Genomic DNA, 22,443 nt, shown 5'->3' on the forward strand with positions numbered 1-22,443 from the left:
TGATCTCGGGGTCCTCATGTTCACAGAGCAAGCTCTTTGCTGACTGAGCTAATTCCTTAGCCCCTCTTCAAAGTCTTCTGTCCTTCAGCCTCACCTCACCGCCCTCTCTCTATCCCCACCATCCCTCTTGCTCCCAATTGGGTGCTTGCTTCTCGAATTGTTTCGGGTGTGCCAAGAAACATCCGGGCAGGGCCGACAAGGGTAGCGCTGCAGAGATGAGAGAGCAGGGGAAGAAGGGGCAGCATTGAGCAGCAGGCAGGCTTCTGTGAAAGGTGCAGAGTCATAAGATTGACGACCGGCAGGGGCAGCAGCGGCAGCACTGACAAAGATACCCAGTACAGAGCCAAACACAACTAGGAAAAAAAAAAAAACTCAATGAAATGATTCCCAACAATATCTGCTATACTCATAGACGGGCGCCTAGCCTAATTGTCATCAGAGAGGTGTCATCCAGCAACTGACGGGAGCAGGTGTAGAGACAAACACCAGGAAGAGCCAGGGGAGGTTGGGGTAGGTGATTTCAGGAGCCAGAGGGATCAAGGACACCGTGAGAATACAGCCCACAGAATCAACTAAGCAGGGCTCATAGAAGTTCACAGAGACTGTAGTGACAACCACAGACCTTATATGGGTCTGAACTAGGTTCTCTGCATATATGTTATGGTGGTGTAGCTTGGTGTTCTTGTGAGACTTCTAACAGCTGGCGTGGGGGCGGGGGCTGTCTCTAACTCTTTTGCCAGCTCTTAGGACCCTTTTGCCAGCGGGGGCTGTCTCTAACTCTTTTGCCAGCTCTTAGGACCCTTTTGCCAGCGGGGGCTGTCTCTAACTCTTTTGTCAGCTCTTAGGACCCTTTTCCTCTTTACTGGGTTGCCTCGTCCAGCTTTGATATGAGGGTTTGTGCCTAGTCTTAGTGTAACTTGTTATGCCATATTTGTTTGGTGTCCCAGGGAGGCCTGCTTTTTGTTTTGAAGGGAAATGGAAGAGGAGTAGCTCCAGGGGATAAGGGAGGTAGGGAGGAAAGGACTGGGGGCAGTGGGGGAAGGGGACGTCATGTATGAGAGAAGAATAAAAGAAAAAGAAAAGAAGAAATGATATAAACCATTTTCTTTTCAATTAATGGAAGAATTCTAGAAAACCAAACAAACCAAAGAATGGCTCCCATAGGCACATATATTTGAATTCTTAGTCATCAGGGACTGGCACTGCTTAAGAAGGGCTCGGAGGTGTGACTTTGTTGGAGTAGGTGTGGCTTGTTGAGGAAGTGTGTCAGTGGGGGGTGGGTTTTGAGGTTTAAAAAGGCCAATCCAGGTCCAGTGTCACTCTCTCTTTCTACTGGCTGTGGATCTGGGGTTAGAATTCTTAGCTACTTCTCCAATACCATGTCTGCCTGTGTGTTTCCATGTTCCCCACCATGATGGTAATGGGCTAAGCCTCTGAAACTATAAGCAAGCTCCTAATCAAATGCTTTCTTTTATAAGAGTTTCCTTGGACATCGTAGCTCTTCATGGAAATAGAACAATGGATAAGACACAAAACAAAACAAAACTAAACGAAAAGCCCAGAGGCTAGGGATTTAGCTCAGTTTGCAGAGTGCTTGCCAAGAATGCATGAGCTCTGGGGTCAGTCCCCAGCACTGTAAAAACTGGAAACATGCCTGTAATCTCAGAACCTCAGAGACAGAGGCAGGAGGATTAGTTCAAGCTTTTCCTTAGTTACTTGACTTTGAGGTTCTCTGCACCACCACAGCCAACAGAATGATCTGAGGGAAGCGAGAAGGTAGTTTGATTCAAAATGATCAAGTGGCTGGAGTTAGTTCAAACTTCAGGACTCTGACCCCAAGTAGCTTTTGTCATATTTAAGCACAACACAATTTGGAGAAAACTTTCCAGGTAATAATTAACTTAACCCCAGGTACACAATAAAGCTTAAGATGTGACTACATCAAAACTCTTTGTAAAATACTTATGATATGTTCCATAAAGGTGGACTCTGTAGATTGAAAAGCTCATAATAAGGGCCTTGGGGGATGATTCAGAGTGGGCTTGGTCACACTGATAAAGCAAAGATCACAAGGCTGTCAACCTCATCTGTTCCCCGCCTTCTGGGTGGATAGCAGTATACACCCTTTCTTTGAAGAAACAACGCTATGTGCTTAGCAATCCTGGTTTGTCTATCTGTGAGCACAAGGACCTCCATGCTTCCCACATCCCACACATGGCAAGTTCCAGGCCAGCCTAGGCTACATGGGAACTTAACCACTGTCTCAGATGAGTTTTCAATGTAAGAAAAGTTTTGTTGGTTTTTTTTTGTTTGTTTGTTTGTTTGTTTGGCATTTGGACAGGGTTTCTCTGTGTCGTCCTGGCTTGTCATGGAACGCACCCTGTAGACCAGGTTGCCTTCTGAATTTTGGGATTAAAGCTGTCCACCACTGCCTGACAACTCCCCCCCCACCACCACCACAAAAGCTTTTTGAGTTGAGAAAAAAAAATCCATTTACAAATTAACTTTAGAGGATAACTGTCAATTTTATAAAAACTTATTAAAATGGCGTTTTCAACATCTGACGAAGCTCTGCAGTTAATCAAAGGCTTAAACACAAAAAAATGAAGTGAGACAGTCCTAGAATTATTTTCTTGTTCTAATGCACATGCTTTTAAAACCCTCTGCTATGGGCTGGAAAGGCGGCTCCATGGTGAAGACACAGACTGCTCTCTCAGAAGACCTGAACTCATTTCTGAGCACTCGTGTTAGGTGGCTCTCGACTGCCTGTGACTCCAGCACCAGGAGGATCCAGTCAGTGCCTCTGCTCCAAACAGGCACCTATATTCACAGGCACAAACCCTCACCCCATACACAATAATAAAATAACAAATATAAAGTCATCCTCGGTGGCTGGAAAGATGGCTCGGTAGGGAAAGGTGCGTGCCACCTAACCTGACCACCTGAGTCTGACCCCAAGAATCTATGGGGTGGAATGAACCTGCACCCGAGAGCTGCTAATGGGCACAGGACACCACACATCTAGTCTTGTACACATCACTGACAACATTGTGTCCTCGCCAGTTGGTTTCTAGAGGTATAAAGATAGGCTATCCAACAGCAGCCGTGAGATTCTAGAAGCACCTTTTTTCAGGAAGCAGAATGTACTGCTCCAGTCCCATAGGTAGCGAGTGCCCTCTGCTGGGCATCCTTAAATACAGGCAGCATGGCTCTTAATTTCAGTGTCCTATGGAGGGTCTGGTGCAAGCTGATCAGGACCAATGTTGACTGAACTGCTTACTTTGTGGGCTGCGTGTGAGGCAGAGTGAGCCTGTGTGTGTGTGTGTGGGGGGGTGGATGAACACTTGGAGCAGCAAAGTGGGTTCAGGGGAGTGCTGAGATGGCATTTGTGGATCGGTGTCTAAACAGATGGAGGCCGGTTGTCCCCTTGTAAGCTCAACAGTGAAAGACTAAAAGGGCATTTATAGAATCAAAGAGGTTCCATTCTCGAAGGCAAACTGATGAGAAGGCTTGATCTGAAGTGGCAATACATTTTTGTGTGTGTGTGTGTGTGCAGACTCTTTGGGTGTCGAGCGAAGTGTCAAATGTTTGGTTGAGGAACAGTCATTTAATGACCAATGACCAGCTTTGATCAACAATAAACAACCCATTTTCAAGAAGGAGAAGTATGAGCTCATACGAGAGTCCCAAATGCCTTGGCCATTCCTTTTTCAGACTGTTGTTGCTAACCTGACTGCCCTCTCAGAATTTTTTTCTCTGCCATGACCTGCCTTCTGCGGTTCTGGACTCATTTGCTTACCCTCAAAGGAAGATTGATTAGTATCAGGCTAGTCCTAGGTAGCTTGAATGCTGAAACTAGGTTAACTTAGCATTGTATACACAATGATTTTAGCTGTGTTGCAATGTGTGCTGGCTAATTTTTTGTAAAACTAGAGCTACCTGAAAGGACGGAACTTCAATTGAGAAATATGCCTCCATAAGATTAGGCTGTAGGCAAGCCTGTAGGGCATTTTCTTAATTAGTAATTGATGGGGGAAGGCCCAGTCCATGGTGGGTTGGGATACCCCTGGATAAGTGGTCCTGGATTCTATAGGAAAGCAGGCTGAGCAAGTCATGATGAGCAAGTCAGTAAGCAGCACCCTTGCATGGCCTCTGCACCAGCTTCGGCCTCCAGGCTCCTGCCGTTTGAATTCCTGTCCTGACTTCTTTTAGGGATGAATAGAGATGTGGAAATGTAAGCCAAATAAACCTGTTCTTTCTACAAGTTGCTTTTGGTCATGGTATTTCCTCACAGCAATAGTAACCATAACTAAGAAAAAATGCCAATTTTCAGGAATATAGAAATCATTTTGTGGGCTGTCATTTGTCTCCAGTATTAGAATGAGGAGGGGACTCTGTTATCTCGGTGTGACCAAGTGCTCTGTGTCCTTTCCACACAGGCAGAATCAGAACAGTAGTTTCTCAGCATGTCTGATGTGGTCACATGCTTTGTGATTTTGAGGAATAAGAGTCCCATGATTATTTATTGTGCCATATTTTCTTAATTGCAAAACCCAGTAACAGATGTGTGACCTGTTCATTCGAGTCCAGTATTGATATGGTTCTATGCTCTCTGAATTCTTTTCTATTTATCCTAGTGATACTGTTGAAGGGTCTATAGCCTGCCCAAGCATGGCGAACATAGCTCTGGCAGACCTTGCCTTCTCTCCCATTCCCTCTGCCTTTCTAAAACAACATTAGATTACATTCCTAAAGCTAGCCAGCAAGGTCTATTCCCTTATTCGGCCACTTCCTCCTCCTGAGCTGACTACCAAAGTCCAACTTTCAAGGTACTGAAGTCCAGCAATCAAAACCCCCTTTGGCTCATTTAATTAACATGCCCAATAAAAATTAAACACTTCATCCTAACACAGGGGTTCCCCTTCAACCTTTATAGTCACCATTTTCCTATGGGCTATGTTCCATAGCATAGGCTATGTTTCCTACGCCTATGTTCCAGAGGCAGTCTTTTGTCCTGGACAAATACCCTTTCCCCTTGTCCCTTGTTCCCTTTCCCCTTGTCCCTTGTTCCCTTTCCCCTTCTCCCTCATCTGCTATCCTTGTCTCTTATTCTCTGCCCTTTGTTGCTTTAGGACAAATCCATCTCCTTTGTGCTGAGAACTTGGTCTTGGGTTTTTTTTTTTTTAAACATTTGTTGGTGATGGTGGGCTTGCATTGTGCATGGAGGTCAGAAGTGCCACAGAGAATGTCATGCAGGACAGCCTTGCCTACAGGGGAAGATTTCAGACTTACAAACAGGCTCCTGGTCATCCATGTAAGGGAAAACCTTGCCCTGAATCTAGGACTTACACAATGCATGTTCACACAGTTTTAACATGTAGTAATTCCAGGATTATATCTAGCCACAGAATAATGAAGAGAAAGACTATCCTGGGTTTCACTCAGAACTTTTCTCAAAAGCATTCAACATTTTAGGTCACACTTTTGTGATTTTTGAAAACACTAGGAAAAGGCAGCAACTCTGTGTGGCTGTGACATTCAAATTCTATGTGTGACAATGGCAAGTGTGTATGTTACTAGACCAAAGTAGTATTGCTATTATAATTATATTCATGTTTCTTTAAAAAATGTATAATTTGTGGATCTCTAGGCAGTGATGTGGAGAGGCTAGAATGTTGCAGGTGCAGAGGCTAATTATCTTATTTTGGGCTAGTTTTAGAATCCGAATAACCATTCCTTGCCCATCTTTGTCAGAACTAACATCCTGCGGCAACAGGTATCTAGCACCTGGCCACTAGCTCCCACCAACCCCAACGCCCAGAACATTATCAGTACCATCTATCGGTTCCCAATCTTGTTGTAGTCACCTCTCTGATGTGACCACCAATGTATTTTAAAACTTGCTTTGATTTAGGACTTTGTTCTGTAAAACTATGAAACGGCGTCCACTTTGGAACATGGAATTGAAGTAACCTAAATCAGTGCTCCTGGGTATGATCAGTCTAGTTTGGGTCCAGAATGAACTATCTCCTCTCCCCTTTAAGGTGAGAATTGTTTCCTTGTGAGGACAGTAGGTAGTTGGGAACTTCATGCTAAGGACAAAGTGATTATTGTATTATTTGCACTGATGATTGAATCCAGAGGGACAGACAAACATTGTACCACAAAGCTACATCTCCAGCAGTAGCTTCCAGAACAGCTGCGACGAAAGCCCAGCCGGCTCGCATGACATTACGTAACAGTTATTTTTAAAGTGGACCGTGGTTCCTCCAGCCTGTGACGCACTGCACTGGCACAGTCCACCTGCTGGCACCTGCAACTTCACCAAGACCACAAGCTGGGGCGGCCTTTCTCGAGGGGCGGGGGCTGTCCGGGTCCCCGGGAGTAACGTCCGCGGGCGTCAGACCCCACCGACAGACCCTGAGCAAGGACTTGAGCCCCAGGGGACAGAGGGGAACCGCAGAGGCCCGGCTGGGCATCCCCGAGAGGGAGGGCAACCCTCCTGGAGGGGCGGGACTGGTCGGTGACGCACTTCCTGTCGCGCCGCGGACCGTGCAGTGTAGGTGAGTGAGGCGTCGCTGCGGTGAGCGGTGTCCTGGCTGTCCACGCGCAGGGTCTCCCGCTGGCAGCCTTGTGGCCCAGCAGTTCTCGTTGCTCACCGTGGCTAGTCCCGTGTGGCGGCCGCACACCAAGCCCAGAGCGCTTAGCAGGTGGCAGGCCGGAGAAGCTGCCACTGCAGCCATAGGGTGACCGCGTTGCGGGGGCGAAGCGTCTCGAGGTGACATCGCCAGTCTTCGGACGCGCTGCGGCCCTGCAGGCGCTCCAGGTGTGTACATCGTGTCCCCGGGCTCCGGACAGGGTGAGGGGCTCGGGGCATGGCAGGGAAAGCAGAACCCTGTCCCAGCCGCTGCTGACAGAAGGTTTGAGGCCTGGTGTGCTGCATGGACGTCAGGCCCCAAAGGTAACGCGACCCACACACGCCCACACGATTACGACATCGCTAGAATACACACAGAGTAGTTTCAGAATTGCAATTTCATACCCCGTAGAAGACAGTACGACCTTTGGATGGATGCAGGTCTCTTTGGTCGTAGCCTTACCGTTGTCAAAACACTTTTTCCAAGGGTCTGTGTGTATATGTGTGTGTGTGTGTGTGTGTGTGCGTGTGTGTGTGTTAGAGAGAGAAAAAGGGTGAGTGTTTTAAGAAAAAATAAAACGCTCACCTATGAGCAGTCAATTAAGAAAGAGTTTGGGTCTTTACTGCTGCATCCATCAGGACCCTCCCACCCTTAGAGGTAAGGACTTAATCATAGCCTGTTGCTAATATTCACTAATGTGTAAACAATTTAACCTTTTTTGGTTTTTGAGCATCGTAGTGTATAGTCACCTGGTACTTGGTTAATTTCTAAATTCACTAGCGTATTACCTACTGGGTAATATTCAGTTATAAAAACAACACACAAACTTGCAATTTTCAATGGTTAGGGACGGTTGTTTTCAGACTGGTTATATATGAAAAAGAGTACTCATGGTGAATATTTTGTCCATATCTCCTACATCTGAGATAGTCATAGGGATACATTTTAAGTTATTTTTCTTTGAGAATTTCATACACGTATACAATGCATTTTGTTCATTTTCACTCCTGCTCTTACCATCTTCTGGACACCCCCGTAGCATACATTTTAAAATTAGATGTGAATACTGAATTTTTTTAAACACCATAGTATCGAGATTGGCCATGTATTAATAGAGTTAACTTGTTATCTTCAAGTTGAATTACGTATTTTTCATTGTAGAGTAAGTTTTTTTCTAAATTCAAAAGGATGTTAAGAAAAGATAGACATTGATACCATGCACAAAAAAAAAAAACCAAAACCCAAAACTCTAAAAAAAAAATTGTAAAGATGAAGTAATAGATCTGGCAATTTAAACATATAATATTATAACTAGAGCTTATTAGGGGGGAAAGTGTGAGCAGCACTAATATATTCTAAATAATTATTACATCAGAGACAAATCAGAGTTACTGAGCTCTAAAATAAGAATTAAAATGTGCATCGTGAGAACCACTGAGCCCTTGGTTGAGTAGGGAGGCTTTCCTAGACCGAATTAGTTTATTAGTTAATAAACCAATACAAGGTTGCCTTATCAGGCTTGGCCCTCACCAGGTTCTGTCTTGCAGAGTCTCTGAGGAGCCTTGGAATCTCAAGGATGCCCTTCTAGGGCTGATGGGAAAAGCACCCGTCAAATTCTGTCCCCTGTCGGTCAAGGGCAGCCTCACTGATGATTCCTTGCCTGCAGTTCAGGACCCAGCAGGTAACTCACACAGAATATTGGAGAAACCCTAGGACAGGAATGGGGCATATATGATACAGCTTCCGGTGTAGGTTGGTTACAGCATTGCGAAGCTGGTCTCTGCCCAGGAGAATTGCAGAAAGCCTCCATTTGGCATATCTGTGATGCAAAAGTAGACAGTTCAGATTGAGACCTGAGAGGCAGCCTGCTACCTCACTTCTAGCCCAGCTTTCTCAAGGGTAACTTAGGCCATGCAGGAAGCCAGCCCACTGAGACCAACCTGCACAAAATCCTTAGCCCAGGCTGGCCCCAATCTGATCTTCCTGCCTCTAGCTCCTGTGTGCTGGATACGCACCATCGCTTCTGGCAAGCGTTAGGATTCTTGACACTAAAGAATGAGAGCACCGATGGGAGGTGGAGGAGCAGCTGTCCCCTTCTGGGCGGTGTCTTCCTGCAGCCTGTCTCCCAGACCCCGCATGCATGCTGTCCGCAGCTGGCCTTTTCTTGCCTGTGATTGTGAATGATGGTTGGTTACGGAAGGAGAAGTGAGTTAGACTTGATAATATTGTTTCTTGAGCCTTATTGTTAGTTCCTGGCCTGTTGGTCTTCAGACTCTGCCCAAGTTTGTAAACCCTCTTTTATCTGAGGCTTCTTGGCAGCCAACTTCAGAGCATCGGTGTCCTGGGAAGGATGCTGGGCACTTGAGCCAGCAAGAGGATCTGGATACAGCACCCTGTACCTCAGGTCTTAGTTGTGCTCCTGATTGGGGTGATTTGCCTCACATCCCACCCCAACTCTCTGCTTCTCCTCAGGTCCAGCCCTTGAGAGGGAGACCAGGTGATGGCAGCCATGATCCCATCAGTTTGGCCCCAGGTGAGCTGTGGGCCCCTCATCCCTTCCTCTGGGCAGTTCAGATTGAGAACTGAGAAGAATGCTGGTGAGACATGGAATAAAACCTGCTTCTGCATGCCAGACTGGATCTTGTGGGAAAGGTGGACAGGCAAGTGGCAGAGACTGGGGCAGCGACCAATGAAGAGTGCAGGAAAGTAAACCTAGCAGATGGGAGTCACACTGCACATGCGCACCTTGGCAGAGGCCATGGAAACCACCACGTGGTGCCCTGTGCATGAATATGCATGGAGGAGTTGCAAAGGTTTGGAGTAATTAATAGCTGGGGTGGAAGAACAGCTGCAGGTGAATGGGAAGGATAGGGAAGATGCTGGAAAGTGGGGACAAGGAAGAAAAAGACAGGGGACCTGGGGGCCCTTGGCTGGGGGTTGTCTATCCTGGGAGTCAGGTGGCAAACGGGATAGAAGCCCTTTGTTGGGCAGGGAACATCTGTTTTACCATATGAGGATGAGGATAATGAGTGGGGCTGGGGCTTGAGGTAAGCCACAGGGGAGCTAGGACCTCACAGGGAAGCAGTGGGAACTGCAGCTGCCTCCAGCAGCCTGCCAGAGAGGGAGCGGCCTGAGAGCAGCATTGCTGTAGTGGAATTTGCTCATGGGAATTCTTTTTCTTTCAGCCCAGTGTGAAAACGGCATGCGGTTTCTCTGCTGTAAGAGAAGGCGGATATTCCGTAGTTTACTTCCTGGTGTTTCCCCTCCACTTTCCTTTGTTACTAATTTTATTCTCTTCACAAGCCCCCTCCCCAAGCCCTGATTTTGCCCTCTGCCCCTCACTTAGGGCCTTAGCCATGGCCCTAGGGCAGCAAGAACCTGTTGTTTCAGAAGTTGGTGACCTTTGAGGATGTGGCTGTGTACTTCACCCAGACGGAATGGGATAGTCTGTCCCCTGAACAGAGGGCGCTCTACAGGGATGTAATGCTGGAGAACTATAGGAACTTGGCCTCCATGGGTAAGGCCTCTCTCCCTGGGACCCAGACTGCCATTTTGGGATTCCTGGCTCTTTTCTTCCTCAGGTGGCAGGCGGGGACCTGGTCATCCTTTATGAGTGGGCTTTTCCTAATCTCCTTATGTATAGCCTGCTGGAAGAGCAAATCCCAAGCTATTATGGGACTTTGCTGAGACCAGTGCATGTTTTTGAATTACTGTAAAGAACCTGTGTATGGACATGCTGTGAAAATTAGAAACTGCTGTTCTGCAGAGGCCTTCTCAGATTGCCCTGGCCTTGCTTGAGTCTTTTCAAAGAATCTCAAGGCCAAGATCAAGAAGGGGTATCCCCTTTGGGCAGACTCTCACTTTTCTCTGCATGTGGATCCTGGCTCACAGTCTGACCCTTCTCACCCCTACCCCGTCCCTTCTGAGAGATCTCACCTTCCCTTTGCTCCGGCATCTCAGGAGACATTAGGGATGCACCTGTGGGAGAGTTTTCACGTCTCTTCTGGTTTTTTTAACCCCAAATCAGGATTTCTACTATTCAAACCTGCTGTGATCTCTCAGCTAGAAGAGGAAAAGGATCTGGAGAACCTGTCCCAGCTGGCCACTGGAGCAGACTCCCAGGGCCTCTGGACTGGTAAGCAAGGCACAGATTGCCCAACAACATAAATGTGTGCCATATTATCCATTATAGCAATGCATTTTTTTCTCAGCTGCCATATTCTACCTCTGACCTCACCATTTTCAAACAAGACCGTGGATTTGGGGATGGGGGCAGGGATCTAGCATTGCCACTGACAGTGGAGGGTGTAGCCTTTGCAGCGTTTTACAAAGAGGCAGAAGTGGCTAAGAGCTTTTCCTGAGGTCTCATCCCACCTGTGTTTGTGAGGAAACTTTCTTTCTAGTTCCATGGCTGTGCAGGTCGGTTGTTTGACGTCTCTACAGTCTAGTGACCTCATCTCTGGAAATGTGATAGTCAAAGGGGGCAGTGGTGTCTGCCACTCAGTGGCTCAGGACTAAATGTGGTAACAGATATCAAGGGTCTAGCTTAGTTAAAATTATCTATACATCGAGAGTATAAATAAAAAATGTCCCCATTCTATGCTTCTTGAGTGTTGATGTGTAAGCTATTATTTGGGGTTCTTACAGTTACACAGACTGTCGGTAGGTCTTGGGCTCAGCCAAGTGTCTGCGTTTATATTCATACTATGAGGTCCTTAATCAAAGGTGCTTGGTTCTCACACTGTAGGCAGTAGTTAGTCTCATTTGTCTGGATGAAATGAGACAGTTTCTGGGTGGGCAGAGGGAGAAGATGGAGGGTGAAGACTCTGGTGGCAGCTAAACTTTAAAACACAAATCAAAGCTTTTCTCATGTTAACCCAGTGCTTTCTGTAGAAGTCTTAACTTGCTGGACCTTAGATCTTTTCTGCAAGCGAAGCTGGAAAATATGATTTTGGTGGGCAGATCAGTACTTCAAAAAATTAAATTGAAGGTATGATGGAGGAAGGTCATTGGTTAAAAAATAAAGAAACTGCTTGGCCCTCATAGGTTAGAACATAGGTGGGTGGAGTAAACAGAACAGAATTCTGGGAGGAAGGGGAAGTGAGCTCAGTCTCGATAGCTCTCCTCTCTGGGGCAGACACGATGAAGCAAGCCGCCAGGTCAGACATGCTGAATCTTTCCTGGTAAGACTGGTGCTACACAGATTATTAGAGATGGGTTGATCAGGATATGAGAATTAGCCAGTAAGGGCTAGAGCTAATGGGCCAAGCAGTGTTTAAAAGAATACAGTTTGTGTGTTGTTATTTTGGGGCATAAGCTAGCCAGGCTACCAGGATCTGGGGCGGCAGGAACACAGCCCGCAGCTCCCCACTACAAAGGTATATTGGTAAAATTAAAATAATCACTGGATACTAATATCTGCCATACTGTAGGATTTGAAAGGTCATTAATAAAAGTTGGAAAAGAACTAATAATGAGTTGTTGATCTACATAAAATGTACAGATGTAGCTGGGCAGTGGTGGCATACATCTTTAATCCCAGAACTAGGAGGCAGAAGCAGGCAGATCTCTGAGTTCAAGGCCAGCCTGGTCTACAGAGCAAGTTCCAGAACATTCAGGGCTACACAAAGAAACCCTTTCTTGAAAAACAAAACAAAAACAAAGAAAAAAAGAACAAAAAAACAAACCAATCAACCAAACAAAAACCAAAAGAAAAATGGTACAAATTGTTAATTTAAAAAGTATTTGTCCTCAGTAGAAACCAAAGACAAACACATCACAATAATGAAAGAAGGTTGGGAACGCAGTGCAGCAGAGCATTCTTAGAATGCTTGAGACACTGGGTTTGCTCTTCACAGTGGGAAAGTCATAATAGCGAGAGGTGACTCACCTATCAGGGAACCTCGTTCTATCAATGTCAGTGATATTTGGAGCTGGAGTCAATTCAGTGTGAATTGGGAGTCTTTATAGAAGAGAAGTTGGCACTTGATAACCTGGATATTGTTTTCTGAGGTAGACTTGAAAAGTAGTCATAGACTATACTCATAGATACTTTGATGTACTTGAGTATCACGGCTGTGGGAACAATCTCAGTTTTCAGGATAGAGAGCGTTACTAAGTTGAGGTACTTCTGCAGGCAGAAAGAGTACTTAGTAATTTATCCATTAGATTTTTGCAGTCTTTAACTGAATTTTTAAGTTTTTAGTACTACAGGCGTCTTCATCGGATTGAACTATTGGAACAGAACACCATAGATTGGGTGATCTATAAACAATGTAATGTGTGTCTTCTGTATGGCTTAGCTTGGGCTGCTATAGCAGAATACTGTGGGCGGTTTATAAAAACATGAATCCATTCTTCCAATTTAGGAGTTGGACATCCAAGAAGATCAAGGTAGAGGCAGATTCTGTCTAACAAAGACTTGTTTCCTAATTAATAGGCATCTGTCTGTCTTCTTGCTGTGTCTTCACACGGTGGAAGAGGAGACATTTACCAGGTCTCCTCCAGCACAGCGGTCCCATCTGAGGGCTCCGCGGAAGGGCTCCCTCCTAATAACGATCACTTGTTTGAAGTTAGGGATTTTACAGGTGGATGCTAGGGATGGATAACAACAAACTTTGATCTATAGCAACAGATACACATGTTTTTAATCTTGAAAGGCTCATATTGTTTTAAAGTCCTTTCTAAAGGAACTCAGGTTTCTTGTGTTGTTGAGAATAATTATAATGAAGTATTAAGGCAAGGATATAGTTTATTATTTTATTTTTATTTATTCTTCTCTCATATAATACATCCTGACCACAGCCTCCCCTCCCTCCACTCCTCTCTCCTCCAATCCCCTCTCTACCCCAGAAATGCTCCTCCATTTCTCTTCAGAAAAGAGCAGGCAAGCAAACATGGTATAACAAGATGCAATACAACTAGACACAAACCCTTATATGAAGGCTAGATGAGGCAACACAGGAGGAAAGAGTCCCAAACGCAGACAAAAGAGTCAGAGACACCCCTACCGCCACTGTTAGGAGTCCCACAAAAACCACAACTACGAGCCCTGCTCAGTTGATTCTGTGGGCTATGCTCTGCTGGTGTCCTTGATCCCTCTGGCTTCTACAACCCTTCCTCCTCCTCTTCCTTGGGGTTCCAGAATATCATTAGGAATCATTTCATTGACTTTTGGGGAGTACAGTAGTGTTTGGTTCTCTTCAGGTCTCTAAGCTGGGGGTGGGGCAGTCTTGTGTGGTTCTCTCCAGGTCTCTGAGCCATCCAGTTTCCAGTTCCTGGCCATCTTGTTGGGTGTGGGCTCCCTCTCTTGGCTTGGGCCTCAAGTTAGACCAGTCTTTGACTGTCCACTCCCTAAATTCTGAGACATCATTGCTTCAGCATATCTTGCAGGCAGGACAGGTGTGGGTAGAAGGTTTTGTGGCTGGGTTGGTGTCCCAGTCCTACCGCTGGGATCCCTGCCTGGCTACAGAAGATGGGAGGACATTATTTTATATGTTTGGAAAAAATGAGAAATGAAAAAATAAAGGAAACTTTTTGGGGGGAGAAATGGAGAGGTCATTATTGTAAAAATTGTGGTTATATACAAAAGAATGTTTTTGGATTGATGGAAGGAAGAGTTTGTGTAGCGGAATTTTAGAAGAGATGGGAGGAGATGTCAAGTAGGTCTTAGAGCTTTTCTGAAGCAGAGGATAAACATGAACGAACAGGCTCGAATGAAGTTCTGCGGAGAAAACGCAGCTCTTGTACCTTCTCTGTTGATGCCTGTCAAACCTGGTCTTCCTGCGGTACATCATTTAGGTCCTCTGCCTTTTCTTCAGTGATTATTTTGCTTTTATCAATAAGGAACTTGGTCCATAGGGACAACCAAGAAGGAACTCTAAAATGTAGGAAAGCATGAGACAATGGAAAAATACTGTCTAATAGACAAGACCTAGAATTTTCTTCCTTTGCTATCACTTTTAACCTTTCTGCTATTGATGTTGCCTTTTGTAGTGGCCTTGCCTTAGGAGAATATGGCTGGGGATGATTTTCGATTGACATGGTCTCATGTAGCTGAACTTTTCCCAAAGTTTCCCGACAGAGATACATGTTCTTGTTTACTCTTCTCATTTTTCATTACACAATCGGAATCTCTATTGTTTATGATTTTTATTTTATTTTAAATTATTTTTCCTGCTCTACATATCTGGGCATTTTTTTTCATGCTCTACAATCTGGATCTATTTTCTTCTTTTATCCATGACAGTTATAACTTCTGGATGAACCTTAGGCTATTTGACTTAGTCTAGTGATTTTTCTAGTACCTGTGAAGTGGATGCAGCACAATCAATAGTTCAAAGCCAGCCCAACAACATAGTGAGACCATATATATATATAATATATATATATATAATAACTTTGTATTTTCTTCAAGCACAATTCCATATGACATCTTATTTTTCTACTTCTTTTGGTAGACTATACTGCTGTCCAGACTGGCAATAATTTGACAGAAGAAGTGTCTGAAGAAAAAAAGAATACAGCATTTGAGCTTCAGAAGGACTTTTCCCAGAAAACAAACCTTTCCAAAACTTCTGTTGTAGACCAGCGACAGGAAGTCCAGTTAAGGGGTAGTGTGACAGAGAATATCAGTGCCACTGAGGGAAGAGTTAAGACCAGCTTCCTGGGAGGGTATTTCTGTAGCCAGAATCCAGATGTGCCCCAGAATTATACCAACTCCACTGGAGAACAATATTCTGATACCAAACTTACTAAGAATGGAGAAATTCCTACAGAGGAAAGATCTTTGAATCCCGAAGAATTAGCAGAAACCTCTCAAGGTAGCTCTCAAGTTAGTCAGCATCCAGAAAGCAGCACTGTGGAGAAGCCTTACCAGTGTACAGAATGTGGCAAAGGCTTCAGTGTTAAAGCAAAATTTGTTTGGCATCAAAGACTTCATAATGGAGAGAAACCTTTCAAGTGTGTGGAGTGTGGGAAATGCTTCAGCTATAGTTCACACTATATCACACACCAGACAATCCACAGTGGAGAAAAGCCTTATCAGTGTAAGGTGTGTGGAAAAGCCTTCAGTGTTAATGGAAGCCTAGTTAGACACCAGAGGATACATACAGGAGAGAAGCCCTATCAGTGCCAGGAGTGTGGAACTGGCTTTGGCTGTAGTTCTGCATACATCACACACCAGAGAACCCACACTGGGGAGAAGCCTTACGAGTGTAGCGACTGTGGGAAAGCTTTCAATGTTAATGCAAAGTTAATTCAGCATCAAAGAATTCATACTGGAGAGAAGCCTTATGAGTGTAATGTGTGTGGGAAAGGCTTCAGGTGCAGCACCCAGCTTAGGCAGCATCAGAGTATACACACTGGAGAAAGACCACATCGCTGCAGTGAGTGTGGAAAAGGCTTCACCAAAAACGCAAAACTCATTCAGCATCAGAGAGTCCACACAGGTGAGAAGCCCTATGAGTGCAGCGAATGTGGAAAGACTTTTAGTGCTAAAGGGAAGTTAATCCAGCACCAGAGAATCCACACGGGCGAGAGACCTTATGAGTGTAATGAGTGTGGGAAGTCCTTTCGGTGTAACTCCCAGCTTCGGCAGCATCTGAGAATCCATACTGGGGAGAAGCCATATAAGTGCAGTGAATGCGGAAAGGCCTTCAACGTTAATGCAAAACTCATGCAGCACCGGCGAACTCACACGGGAGAGAAACCCTTTGAGTGTAATGAATGTGGGAAGTGCTTTACTTCTAAAAGAAACCTACTTGATCATCAGCGAACCCATACTGGAGAAAAGCCGTATCAGTGTAAGGAATGTGGCAAAGCTTTCAGTATCAATGCCAAGTTAACTAGGCATCAACAAATACATACCAGGGAGAAACCTTTCAAGTGCATGGAATGCGAGAAGGCTTTCAGCTGCAGTTCTGACTATATTGTGCACCAGAGAATCCACACTGGAGAGAAACCCTTCCAGTGCAATGAGTGTGGGAAAGCCTTCCATGTCAACGCTCACTTAATTAGACACCAGAGGAGCCATACTGGGGAAAAGCCTTTCCGATGTGTCGAGTGTGGCAAAGGCTTCAGCCTTAGTTCTGACTGCATCATACACCAGACTGTGCATACTTGGAAGAAGCCTTATGTGTGTAACATATGTGGGAAAACTTTCAGGTTTAGTTTCCAACTTAGTCAGCATCAAGATGTTCACAGTGAAGAAAAATCCTAATAGATGAAGAAAATAGCAACCAACCAAACAAAACACTGCCGTGTTTAGTAGGAAATGATCGTGGCTCATCAGTTATTACTTGGAAGAAAACCATCAGAGGGAATGAATATGACAGTCTTCATTTGGAAACTTTTTTTCTGTTTTACTCTACTTTTAATCAAGATTTATACGAGCAGCTGAAAGTTATATCTAAAATGACTTAGTTTTATATCAGTAACCAGTCAGGAAATACAATGAAAGAAAACATCCTATCCAACAGCATTAGGAAACGTAGATTTCTAGGAATAATTATTCTGTAGGACTAGAGGAAATTATTCTCCACTGAGGGAAACCAAAGAAAACAGGCAAAAGGGGTGGAGAGAAATTAATTTATTTCTGCTCTTGACAATAAGAGTGCATAACACTTCCCTTAAAAAGGGGGTAAGCATTTTTAAAAAATTGTTTGATAGAAGAAGTCTTAAAAAATATCAGATTCAGGGACTGGAGAGATGGGTCAGCAGTTAAGAGCACTGGCTGCTCTTCCAAAGGTCCTAGTTCAATCCCCAGCAACCACATCATGGCTCACAACCATCAATAGTAGGATCTGATGCCCTCTTCTGGCATGCAGGCATACATGCAGAGCACTCATATGTAAAATATAAATAAAGTTAAATATTTCTAAAAGAATCAGATCCAAAGTAGAGATGATCAAAAAAAAAAAAAGTTGGCAAATGACTCATTCAAAAATAAACCCATGTGTTTTGTTGTAAATAATTCCAAATAAGTTAGAAATGTAAAGCAAACACACAAAACTAGGAGCGCCTCGTAAAATTTGTGATATAAAGTATACTATCTAGTATTCAGCTTTTAACAAAAGATAACTTAAAAATCAACAGTGGCATTAATAGGCTGTGCTTCAAAATCATGTTCTAAAGAAGTGCTCTCCTTTAGTATTACCCCAGGAGTAAAAATTAGTGAAGACATTTTTTTGCATGTCACATTGAGCATATGCTATGCATATCCCCCAATACTCTGCAGCCCTCGGTGATTATAGGTGCTATATTTGCTATAGATGCCTGTCACACAATCATAAAATATATTTAACAAAATAGCATGTTAGAGTTCCAGTTTTGTAGTGTCTGAACTCTATAAACATGGCTATGTCCTGAAGGTATGTATCTGCTTTGGATTTCAACTCTGTGGTCTTGGGTTCCATGAAAATGTTGGAATTCTCATGATACTCTTTGAAGTCTCTTACTCATTAAAAAAAAATCTAAGCCATTAATAAGATCACTTAAGCTGCCAAGAAGACAAGAAACAGTATTTCTCCATGTTGTCAACTGTTAATGGGTAGCAAAGGAAATGTTTTTCTACTCAGAACACCCTTACTACCAAATATCTGGGTTTCCACACCAGTTTGGTTGTCTGCAGACACCAACTAGACAGCCTCCAATTTATATCAGTTCACACACTAGTAATACACATTCTCCTGGTGAGATGAGCTCAGTCTGAGGAGACTGCCTCTCACTCCCTCCTGCATCTTCAGACACTAGTGATGAGTCCTACATTTCTGATTTGGTTACAAACTGAACACTGCCAGGTTCACAATTTGCTGTAGTAGCTCACAGAACCTAGAGACAATTTACAGTTACTGTTTACAGAGTACGTGAATGTCACATGAAGAGATACTTAGAACAAGACCCACAGGGTTCTCACGTGTGGTCACTTTCACCCACATGGAGTTGGGAGCGCCTCATCCCGCTGGCCCCATTGTTAGGGCTTTTATGGCGATTCCAGTATGTACTCGTGATTGATGAAGGCCTTGACTGTTAGGAACTTTTCCCTTTCAGAAGTCAACTGTTGCTGAAAGTTCCAACTCTCTTAGCACATGGTTGGCCCCTTTGACAACGAGCCCCAGTCCTGGAGCTAGCTAGAAGTCTCGCAATAAGTCAGCTTAGCATAAAGCGATGACTTCAAGACTTACCTTAGGAGTAACAGAAGATGGCCCCTCAGACCAACTAGAAAACCAAAGCTTTTAGAAGTTCTTGTGCTAGAAACTGGAGAGAGATCACACAAGCAGAAACCCATTTACTTGATTCATATTCCCCTATGCCCATTTGGGGATTTTTGGTGGTTGTTTGTCTTTAGTTCAGCAATAAGCAGGATAAAATGGAGACCCAGCAACATGAAAGCTATCAATTCTGTGAACACAGACAAACATTAGGCAATGCAGGATGTCAGTATTTTTCCTCCATACAGTAGTTCTTTGCAAAATGTCTTCATCTTAAAGTTGTGTAACAGCTAGTGAGATGGCTCAGCAGGTAAAGGCCAAGCCTGACCCAAGTTTCAATCTCTAGAACCCATGTGGTAGGAAGAACAGAACTCACGCGCACAAGTTGTTCTCTGGTCTCTGTGCGTGCATAAAAATAATTAAATTTTAAAAACTGAAATACCTATAGTGAAATTAAGCATTTTGCTTGTTTGAAGTGTGCAATTCATCTTTACAAATAAATCTAGCAAATTCAAAAGTTGTTGAGACTTGTTTTCTATAATGTGAGAGAATATATCTATTTTTTTTTTTTTCTGAGACTACGGTTAGCCCGAGGAATTACCTGGGTTTAAATATCAAAGGGTTTGAGGAAAATCAGGTTCTAGTGGGATACTTACTCCTTAATTTGAACATAGGATTATAAGAAAATAAAGATGACATTCAAAATACTCTTAAGAAGTATAAGACTTAGGTAAAACAGCCCAGACAATTTTAGATAGCAGTGCAGACCTGGCCTTCACTAAGCTGAAGTAGCTTAGCAGGTTTTGGACTCTTGGGAACAGTTTTCTACAGGGAAGAGAACAGTGGAAAAAGCAATACCCGACTTTCTATGATCTTGTGAGATTTTTGAGGACATTTAGTCCTAGTATTTCTTGCTTACACTGCACAATAAAAATGTACTTTGCACTGGGTGGTGGTAGCATACACCTTTAGTCCCAGCACTCAGAAGGCTGAGGCAGTAACAAGCAGATCTCCGTGAGTTCAAGGCCAGCCTGGTCTACAGAGCGAGTTGCAGGATGGCCAGGGCTACACAGAGAAATCCTGTCTTGAAAAATTTTATATATACTTTTACAAATTACTCTGGGGAGAGCTGAAAGTCTGAGTTGAGATGCAACATCTAATGTCTTAGGTAATGAATGTTTCAGACCAAGCCTCTGTTCTCATTGGTGTAAAAAAAATCCATGTTGGTAAGTATAACATCATGAAAACATCTTTGTGTAGTCAGTGGGGCAGACAGCATTCATAGCAGGTTCTCTTGTTTGGGTGCAGATCTTTCTAAGGGAATTCATGTTATACTCAGTGTCTTAGTTACCACCCTGTTGCTGTGAGGAGACACCATGACTAAGGTAACGTATTCTTTATTTTCTCTTTAGCATTTAATTGAATCCTTGCTAACAGTTTTACTATGTTATGGTAGGGAGTGACAGCGTGCATGCGTGCAGATCAAATAATTTCAGTAATGCTTGCAGACGGAGAGACACTGGACCTGGAATGAGCCTTCGAAACCTCAAAGCCCATCCCCAGTGACACACTTGATATAACAAGGGCACAGCTAATCTTTCTCAAACAGTTCACCAACCATAGACTGAGCTTACAAATATATGAACCAATGGGGCCCATTTTCACTCAAATCGGGAAAACCAGCGTTAAGAAATTGTGTGGCATGTGTCTTTGGTAGCCTATTTAAATGAAGTAGAGAGCCCTCGGGACAAAATGTCACACTGGAGAAAGACAGCCTAGTGTTGCGGTCACTGTGGAATGGAGCAGGCTTGTGAGTCCACATGCGACCCCTGCCTGGGATGTCGCCAAATCCAACTGTGAAGAGTTCTGGAGACTCCGGTCAGGATTGTCCCGTGGATTTCTGTTCCTGCTAGCAGCTGGAGAAAACTGGGGGTCCTGGGAAACGTCCCTTGTATCTTGCTGGACTGTCTTCCTACCTGTGTGGAGAATGGTCCTCTGCAGTTCTGAGCAGACACAGTGGGTGTGCTTTAGGTACAAGGCTCGCTCTCTGCCTCAATCCAGAGCCACCAAGGGCAGCAGTATGCCTCCCTAGCTTCCTCTGCCCCAAGTAGGTTACCTTGCCTACTCATCTAAAGGGAGAGTTCTGACCGTGGGGAAGCTTCCAGCATGTTCAAATGCATGCATAGAAGGCTCACACTTGAACATCTCCATGGGTAGGTCTGGGGACAAAATACACATGACTAACAGGGAAGGTATGTCCTGTGTGCTTTCTGTCTCACAGTCACCTATCTGCACAGCACAGTCTGTTCTCACACACCTGCACAAACAACTGAAACACCCTCACAGACGGAGGACCTGCCCAGAACATGCTCTCACACATGCCCACAGGCTGTGGGCATGGAGGGGACACTTCCAGCAGAGGCAGCCTCCTCTCTTCCCCCTGGGGCTCTGCTGCTCAGTGGCCTTCTGCCCAGCACCCTTCTTTCATCCCTTCCTTAACCCTCAGGATCTAGGTGAAGATGGGGTTAATGGGAGCAGAGTTACAACTTGTGTGATATGACCCCTAGAGAAACACAAAACTGTACCTATGAGGCAGATCTTAGGGATGACCCCATTCCTCCCACATCCATAGTCCTGGTCAGGCTCTCCTAGATAGCCCAAACTTGGCTCTACAGGATATCCCTGTGGCCCATCACCTCATATCCAGGAAAGTTTAGACCACATGCTGTAGGGCACACACTTGCCTGATAGAGCAGAGGACCCAGAGATGGGCTGCCAAGGTCACATGGAGAATAAATTTGTCTGGGAGACATCCCATGAGAAAGCAGAATCCTTAGAGGGTACCAACGCAGGGCGACCGTCCAGAGTTTGCAGCTAGGCTCCATAGGGGAAGAGAGCTGTGCTTTTCTCATTTGCCCTCTGTTCGAGTGCTTCAGTGCTCCGTGATAGAGGCTTGATAGGGTCATCACCCGCACTTCATTGAAACAGACACTTGGACTTAGGAGCTTGGAATCAAATATCAAATAGACCCAGGCTTTAGGGTACCTGGGGGCAATGAGCAAGCGTGTAGGGCTCACTAATGAGAGCAGACTGCTTCTGCCCCATCCATAGCTGAGCATCCCCCAAGAGGCAAACAAACCCTTTTGAAGAGACCAGATAACTGGAGATGTTGTCTTCTGGACTCTCATGAGGTTACAGGGGCCTGATGCTCAGGCCACCCTCGTGTGCCTCACCTTCCCCACCTTCTTTCTCTGTGAGCATCACCTCTCCACCTCTGCCCTTCCTCCTCCTTTACAGACCTTCCCCCTTGTTCTCTCAAACCTTCTCGGTAGTTCTCTCCCACCTCAGTCCCATCTCAGTGGTTTGACCTGTGTGCAGAGCTGACTCTGAGAGGGTCAGGGGCTGACAGGGCCAGGCATCTCATCTTCCTGAGGCCACGCGGGGTCCTAAGTGGATGACACACGATTTTCTGTGGTGGCTGGTAGAATGTCCTGTATGTCGAAGGGTGGGGGGTAGGGGCATGGGACAAGAAGTCTCCTGTAAAGCAAATGGAAACTTCTTAGGGCCCACTCAGCCCGGACACTGACCAGGTGTTT

At 44.8% G+C, this 22,443-nt stretch overlaps 1 protein-coding gene across 8 annotated transcripts; it reads left to right on the plus strand.

The window, feature by feature from the left end:
• Window positions 1-6,549: 6,549 nt before the first annotated feature.
• Window positions 6,550-19,367, plus strand: Znf23 (zinc finger protein 23). 8 transcript variants are annotated; one of them, XM_057753989.1, is made up of 7 exons: window positions 6,550-6,826; window positions 8,186-8,319; window positions 9,111-9,171; window positions 9,824-9,856; window positions 10,029-10,155; window positions 10,666-10,773; window positions 15,098-19,367. In XM_057753989.1, the coding sequence occupies exons 3-7, from the start codon at window positions 9,139-9,141 to the stop codon at window positions 16,855-16,857; spliced, it is 2,061 nt and encodes a 686-aa protein (XP_057609972.1). In that variant the 5' UTR covers window positions 6,550-6,826; window positions 8,186-8,319; window positions 9,111-9,138; the 3' UTR covers window positions 16,858-19,367. The 8 variants fall into 8 exon arrangements, with proteins under 8 accessions (XP_057609972.1, XP_057609979.1, XP_057609977.1 ...); XM_057753996.1 differs by having other exon boundaries at window positions 9,111-9,235; window positions 9,824-10,155; XM_057753994.1 differs by lacking the exon at window positions 9,824-9,856 and having other exon boundaries at window positions 9,111-9,235.
• The last annotated feature ends 3,076 nt before the right edge of the window (window positions 19,368-22,443 follow it).

This window comes from Chionomys nivalis, chromosome 21, assembly GCF_950005125.1.
Source record: "Chionomys nivalis chromosome 21, mChiNiv1.1, whole genome shotgun sequence".
NCBI lineage: Eukaryota > Metazoa > Chordata > Mammalia > Rodentia > Cricetidae > Chionomys > Chionomys nivalis.

Coding starts and splice junctions, on each gene's coding strand:
- Znf23 (XM_057753989.1), top strand. CDS start 9,139: ATGGCAGCCATGATCCCATCAGTTTGGCCCCAG. Junction 9,857..10,028: donor CGGCATGCGGTTTCTCTGCT/GTAAGAGAAGGC, acceptor CTGTTGTTTCAG/AAGTTGGTGACCTTTGAGGA. Junction 10,156..10,665: donor TAGGAACTTGGCCTCCATGG/GTAAGGCCTCTC, acceptor ACCCCAAATCAG/GATTTCTACTATTCAAACCT.